Source organism: Typopeltis vanoorti, chromosome 6 (assembly GCF_054136105.1).
Source record: "Typopeltis vanoorti isolate ZY-2024b chromosome 6, IOZ_Tvanoo_1.0, whole genome shotgun sequence".
Classification (NCBI taxonomy): Eukaryota; Metazoa; Arthropoda; class Arachnida; order Uropygi; family Thelyphonidae; genus Typopeltis; species Typopeltis vanoorti.
In genome coordinates this window covers 157,802,523-157,810,061 of record NC_143554.1, presented here as the reverse complement: position 1 = coordinate 157,810,061, position 7,539 = coordinate 157,802,523, and the positions used below count along the sequence as shown (strand labels likewise).

The following is a 7,539-nucleotide window of genomic DNA, read 5'->3' as shown; positions in this document are numbered from 1 at the left end:
AACTAAACTACACTAACAAGTAAAGAGAGGAATGTTATTATCCATCTTTATAAGACTATAATTCAGCCACATCTTGATTACAATGTATAGATTTAGTCACCTAAGTTTCTCAGCACCCAGTAGGTGGTAGAGAGGATTCAGACAAGTGAACAAGCTCATGACAGGTCTGTGGAATGCTTCTTATGACCACAGATTGAAGGTGTATGGGTTTCAAAATTTAGTTGATAGGCAGAAAAGATTGGAAATGATAGAAACTTAGTTATTTAAGCCGTCTATAAGATTGACACAAAGGAATTTTTCAATACATGATGAATAGAACAAGACCTAATGGCCATTCCTGGAAGGGAAGTTGTGTAAGGGTGTGGTTAATAAGAATGTGCAGACTATATTTTTTTGTTTGGAGAGTAGCGAATGAGTAGAATGAATTGCCAGAATTAGTTGTGACTGCCCTGACAGTGAATGAATTTCAGGAGAGTTATGATAGGTTGTGTGGGTCTTCCATGATGAGTCTTCTGACTCCATGGAGATACTCATAATAATATTTAAACAACATGTTCTGTTGCCAATACAGAAGACTATATGTATAAGGAATAACTATTTCACTTCTAACCAAGATTTAAAAAAAAAAGTATCATGTATTTTTATATTGCATGAAGGTAAGCATAAACTGAATGAAATGTCAATGCAAAAATATGACATGGATCACTTATTATTGTCAACAAATTCCACTGGTAAATAATATTACTGCACCAACAGTTTTCTCAGTAAAAAAAAACTTATTCTTTACTATATAACCATTTAACTGTGATGTATTTAGTACCATGGTCAAGAATAACAGAATAATACCAAAGAGGATTTGCAAGGATCTGTACAACATACATTATTCTATATAAATGTGAATGAAGGCAAAAAATCACAGACACTGTGGACCCATATGAGTAGAGAGATCAATGAAATGATTGCCATGCATTGCATCTCTCCAACAGGAAAAGAAAAAAAAATGTAAATTAATCTGACTCAGACTCTGTCATGTCTTGATCAGGTAAGTTTAGACCACACTGGAGTTCTAAGATGTGTTGAACAGGATGTGGTCTTCCATCATCTCCTACTTGCATTGGCTGGACTAGTCCATCTCTAGAAAAATAAAAAATAAAAAAAAAAATATATATATAGACCACTCGCACTTAAAATTTATTATTAACATTAAATGAAAACTATAAAAATGGTATCAGTAGAGACAAGCTAATTATCGTCCATAAGTGATACATCAAAAAAATTAGTGGACACATTATTATATCATGTGAAAGTGCTCCCATAGAGCAAATAAAATCACAAAAAAATAAAAAATAAAATAATATCTAAATAATTCCTATAAAAATATTTTCTTTTTAACACAAGAAGGCCAAAAGGTAGAGGTCCTTGGGAAACATCCCAAGAAAAGATAGTCTTTGTTCTACAGAGAATGCTGCTGTTATGAACCCAATTCTGAATCTTAGTCCTAACCTCCAACACTTAACCCACAACTCCATACACACAGACTGGCCTATAATTCAAAGTTTTAATCTTATCACCTTATAACCTCTAGACCTTTGGAATACATTCAGACATTGCTTCTTCCAGACAGATCCTGACTAGGACCCAAACAGCATTGCTTTCCACCTCATCCAATTCCTCATTCCATTATATAGTGTCATAATCTGCAGCTTTATAGTTCCACATTTGAGTTTTCTAAATGTTGTTCTAATGTCTTCAGCATTTTCTCCAACAAAGCATATATCAACTGCAAATCCTAACATTACTGTTCTGTTAATCTTTTACAATTTCTCTAATGCTAAATTAAACAGGATGAGCAAAAGGGCATCTCCTTGTTTTAATCCTGTCTTAATATCAAAAGATTCAGATCTAATTTCATTAGCCAATGCCATGCTTCAGATGGCACTGGTGTAAATTTTGATTTGCCATATTATCTTATGAGATTTTCCTAGTTCATCAAATATTCAAAGTCCTTCTCTATGAATGCTATCATATGTTTTTCTAAAGTCTACAAATAAGATATGGACCTGCAGATAGATACTAGAAAAAAAAAAAAAGGGAATACATAGTAAAGATTTGGTCAACTGTAATGTATTTCTTTGGAACACCACTTGATATTCACCAATATCTTCTTCAGCATAAGGTAAGATTCACATAATAATAATAATAATTATTAAATTAAATGGATAAGAATCCTATATTGTTATATAGCCAGTAAGTGAAACTCAAGATCGATAACTACGATCTATGAGTTTCAATGCCGAAAAACTATCGGCGAAGGCAATTCGAAGCAAAGGTGGAGCAAGCTCCCTCACTATTCTTGATATTCTCTCATAATGTAAAACACAGCTCCTAGGAGATGTAATACTGTCATTACATTATGAGGGGAGGTCACTACCCAGACCGGTTTCAACCTTTTTTGAGGTCTCATCAGTGAGTAGGTAGACCTGGAAAATATCAAAGCTTAGTGAAAAGAACTTACATACCTTCACTATACAAATGCCATAAAGGTGTGCTTGTATTTTGTAATTAAAATAAAAAGCCAAAAGGCTAGTTTTCTGGCAATTGAATAGATATTAAATGGATAAGAATCCTATATTGTTATATAGCCAGTAAGTGAACTGGCTATAGAACAATATAGGATTCTTATCCATTTAATATCTATTCAATTGCCAGAAAACTAGCCTTTTGGCTTTTTATTTTAATTGCAATAATAATTATTATTATGTGACACCTCCAGGGAGTCCAAAGATTCATCAAGGGAGAGTGTGCCAACAGCATCGAATGATTGAACTCCTTCCAACTACTAACCGCGCTCAAACTTGCTTAACTTTTTGGTTGAGCCATTAGTAGCAGAGGCTCTACCAATCGACCAACATCTGCTGGCAAAGGTTGGTCGATTATATTAGATAAAATTTTGTAGCCGCTGACAGTAGCAATATTCCTCTGTAATTTTCACTTTCACATTCGTATTTGTTTCCCTTTATATAAACTAGAATTATTAGCAATTCTTTTCCATTCTGCAGATATCTCTTCTTTTTCCCATATTAAATTTGCCTGCATATGTATATGAGTGGTTAATTAATTATCCCCATATTTAATGAGTTCGGCTACTATTCCATCAGTACCTGGTGCCTTTTTGAATAGCTTTATACTTTCTTCTACTTCAGGTAGGGAAGGTTTAATTATTTCTGGTTGACAAGTATGATAAGTATTCTATTTGAAAGACACAGTAGATTCATCACAATTTAGGAGTTTGTTAAAGTACTCTCTCTCCACCTGTTTGCTATTTCAACTCTAGTGGCTAGTATTTGTCTAATTGCTATCGTTGATTACTGCTGTTTTCATATATGGACTTTTTTTGGAGGTTTTTAGTTTCATGGAAAATTTTTCTGGGATTTACAGTAAAGTATTTCTGGGTTTTTCTTCAATCTGTTCACAAAAGAATTTTCTTTTCTGTTGTCTTATTTATTGGCTTCCTTGCTGCCCTCTTTGCATCTCAGAGAGGCATGAATATCACCTGGGTTATTAAGCCAAGTGCTTCTATCTTTTTTTTTTTTTACTGCCCATTCACATTCTTCATTGAACCATTTGTTACACTATATTTTACTTTGATTCCAAATGAATTTTCTGCTGCTACTGTTATGCTATCCTTGATATGATTTCAGATGTTTTCAATATTCATTCTCATACAGTTGTATATTTTTCAATTTCTGTTTTAATTCATTTAAGACAGAAATTGCATTCAGAATATGGATGTGCTAGTGACTATTTTCTTAATTGGTGCCTTACTTAAGATTAAAATAAACAGTTGATTTGCATGTACTGAAATATATTTACTGTTTATTTTAATCTTAAGTAAGGCACCAATTAAGAAAATAGTCACTATCACATCCATATTCTGAATGCAATTTCTGTCTTTCAATGATTATAATATGAACTATTTGATTGAATGTATGACGATCAGAAGATTTCCATGTTTGTTTGTTTGTGTATATTCTTCCTCATAAACATAGTGCTTCTTATTATTAAATTTCTGGATGTGGCCAAATTAATTAATCTTTCTCCATTAATATTTGTCTCTTTGTGAAGGGTTTGGTTTTCAATATTTTTATTTTATTATTATTATTTTTTTATAAATTTATTCTTTTCTAATTTTTGTGTTAAAATCACCTAAAAATTATATCCTGCCTGGTAATTTTTTTTCTAGGGTTAATTCCAGTTTTTCATAGAATTCATCTTTTATTGACTCTTCTAAAGCTTTTGTAGATGCATGTACAATAAATTAAAGATATTAAGAAATTATATACTTGGTTTAACCCTTGATCCAAGTGTAAGCAAACAAGTTTGCACCTGAACTATTTTCAGCACTGGGACAACTTGTATAAAGAAGCTAATGACTTCACATTACTTAGTATCCCATAATGCAAAGCACATCTCCATGCAGACACGTATAATGCTATCACTACCTAGACCAGTTCTGAACTTTATTAAGGTGTCATCAGTGGGAGCCAGACCCAGAGGTGATACTAAAATTGAAGTAATGCAGAAGTTATATTTTTATATATATAAGTAGCTAAAAGGTGTCACACATTATTATTAAAATACTCTGGATTAGAGAAAGTTGTTGAAAGTTTTTCCACTTGGTTATACAGGTAACCCTCGTACTTATACAACGCGATTTGCAAATTGTAGTAACCCTTGTTCAACGCGGTACTTATACAACGTGCTTTCGATATAACACGGTCTACAAATTATAGTTACCCTTTATCTTCTCATATATTCTTCACCGCGTGACTTAAAAATCAAATTTTATCTTCATTAAATTTGTGTCAGCTCGTATCACACATGTACGTAAATTGTTTACCCTAGAAAATGTTTATTGTTGAACAATGTCTTTGTTTTCTGCCAGGAAAGCGCATTAAGAATCATAAGTGTGTTAATCTCAAGCTGAGCACTTTATTTTCTGGTGAGTTACATACAATATGTGATGGTTTTTTATGTAAAATTTTTTATTTTTATAGTAATGGCCACTTAGAGAGTTTTTGCGATATGGATGAAAATGAAATTAGTGAATTAATTGATGGGGAAATAGATTTAAATGAGTTGGAACTGGTACAATTAATAGATGACGTAGAACCAAATGGAGGGGAAAGTTCTGCCAAAGATTCTGATTGTGATGAATCCATTAAAGAATTCAGTTTAAAGAAATTAGCAGAAGGATTGGACTTAGCAAGAAAATTAGGAAGTTATTTTACGATAATAATCCCTCAATGGAGCGCTCCGGAAAATTCACGAGACAATTGGATATTTGTTTAGTGCCATATTATGAACTTAACAAAAAATTGCAGCATAGTAGTAAGCAAGGTCTTAATACGAATTATACAAATGATGTCCAAGAGATTTCAAGTGATGACGACGTCCGGCCACTCGTAAATAAAGAACATCTATGAAATGTTATTTTTGAAGGCAATGATGACGATTAAAATATTCACTTTATTTTATTTTCCCTTAAACATTTATGCATTATGTGCAATGAAGTTTACATACATTTTGTAATTTTTATGCTATGTATAAAAATTATACAGAGTATAATGTATTTGTTTCATAGTTTGTATGTTTACTTAACTTACATGAATTACCTGAATTAAATAAATTTTTTTTTTTTGTTGGATATGTCATTGTTGTTTATATAATTATTAAAAAAAAAACGATTTCGGAACATAACCCTACTTTTTCTATGTGATCTAAGTCTCGCATAATGCGATTTATATAATGCGGCATTTTTGTGGAACCTAACATCCACGTTATACGAGGGCTACCTGTACTATAAATTAAACATACCAAGAAATTATATACTTGATTTAATCCTTTATCCAAGTAAGTAAACAGTAGGTGCATGTACATTAATAAAGATTATCTTGAACTATTTTGCTTGTACCCTCTTAGCCTGTTTATTCTTTCATTAAAAGCTTCAAATTCAATTAGAGATGACCACAATTTTTTCCTAATGATGAAACCTGTTCCAAATTCATGTTTACCAGAGTTGTTTCCACATTAAAATAGCAAAAGGTTCTCTTTCTTCAAATTTCCTTCTGTCCATCGTGTCTCTTGTATTGCCAACATCTATTTTATATTGTTTTCATGTATGATTTCTTGAAATGTTCCAACTCTGTATAAGCTTCTAACATTCCATGAACCTATTCATAAACCTTATTCCAAGGCCTGGATGGACTCAAATATTCATTTGAGTTGTTCAGTGAAGATCATTTGGTACATGTGTCCAGTTGATTTTTTACCTCGAGGACCAGGTTGACTCCTTTCATCTGATTCCTCACCTGTGACCTGTCTAGCTTGCGAAGCCCTGCTGGTAGCAATGCTATCACTGGTATAGCTCACAAGATCATTGGAATGCTAATTAAATATGCATAGGGGCAAAAAATAAACACACACACATGCATCAACTTTAATTTAAAAAAGTATAAAATCTAAATCTAAACGTGAATTACTTCAAAATAAATATATACGCCCACATTTGCTATCATATGCACATACAACAAATAAATAAATATGCATAAACAGATAATCAATTTAAAGGATTATCTCATAGTGAATATGAGGAATTGGAAAATGAGACCAGTTATAAGCAGTGTAATAATAATAATAATAAAGAATTAGAATGATTTCAAAGAAATAATGCTAGAAACATCAAATGACCAAATACCTAGAGAAACAAGGAAGTAAGAATAGAAAGGTAAAGATCAATGTAAATATAGGAAATTACAGAAAGAAATAGCTCAGGAATGTAAAGAGACAAAAGAAATATGGCTGAACGACAAGTGTCAAGAAACTGAAGAACCTAGATAATCACCATTGTTTTATAATTTAGAAGATAAAAGAGTTTACAGGAAGGAAAAGGAACAAAAAACTCAAATGTATAAAAAATAAAAATGGAATGTACTATTTGAAGAGTCAAATATTCTAGAACACTTGGAAAAATATATAAAAGACTCATATTCAAACAACAGGGAAGATCTAAAAACTAATAAGGAGAAAGAAAATCATTTAAAAAATTAAGGAAAAATAAAGTTTCAGATTTAGTTATAAATGAAATGTTAAAAGCTAGAAGATAATGGTATCATTCAGTTAAAAATTTTTAACTGAATATATAATTACAGTATCTTGCCTAAAATTCAATAACCATTCCAATAACGAAAGTCAAATTCACTAAGATGTGCTGATTATGAAACAATTAGTTTAATGAGCAATGCCTTGAAATTATTTCTTAGGATAATATTGGACAGACAGATATTCAAAACCAGATATATATATATATATATATATATATATATATATAGTTTTGAATATTCCTAAAGAACTCTTTCTTACGAAAGTTGAAAAGGCAGCTGCACAATTACCAAAACAAACTGCGAATCGACTTAGGATCGATGCCATCTTTACCATAAACAACAGTCGTCGTCCTACAGATAATCTATCGCCGACAGA

At 31.6% G+C, this 7,539-nt stretch overlaps 1 protein-coding gene across 1 annotated transcript in view; it reads right to left on the bottom strand.

The window, feature by feature from the left end:
• Positions 1-894: 894 nt before the first annotated feature.
• The window catches only part of ric8a (ric8 guanine nucleotide exchange factor A), a 340,114-nt gene continuing 333,469 nt past the window's right edge, over positions 895-7,539 (bottom strand). Inside the window, exon 15 of the mRNA XM_090393889.1 lies at positions 895-1,134. Within this exon, the coding sequence (XP_090250015.1) occupies positions 1,008-1,134 (127 nt within the window). The 3' untranslated portion in view covers positions 895-1,007. The remainder of the gene's footprint in view (positions 1,135-7,539) is intronic.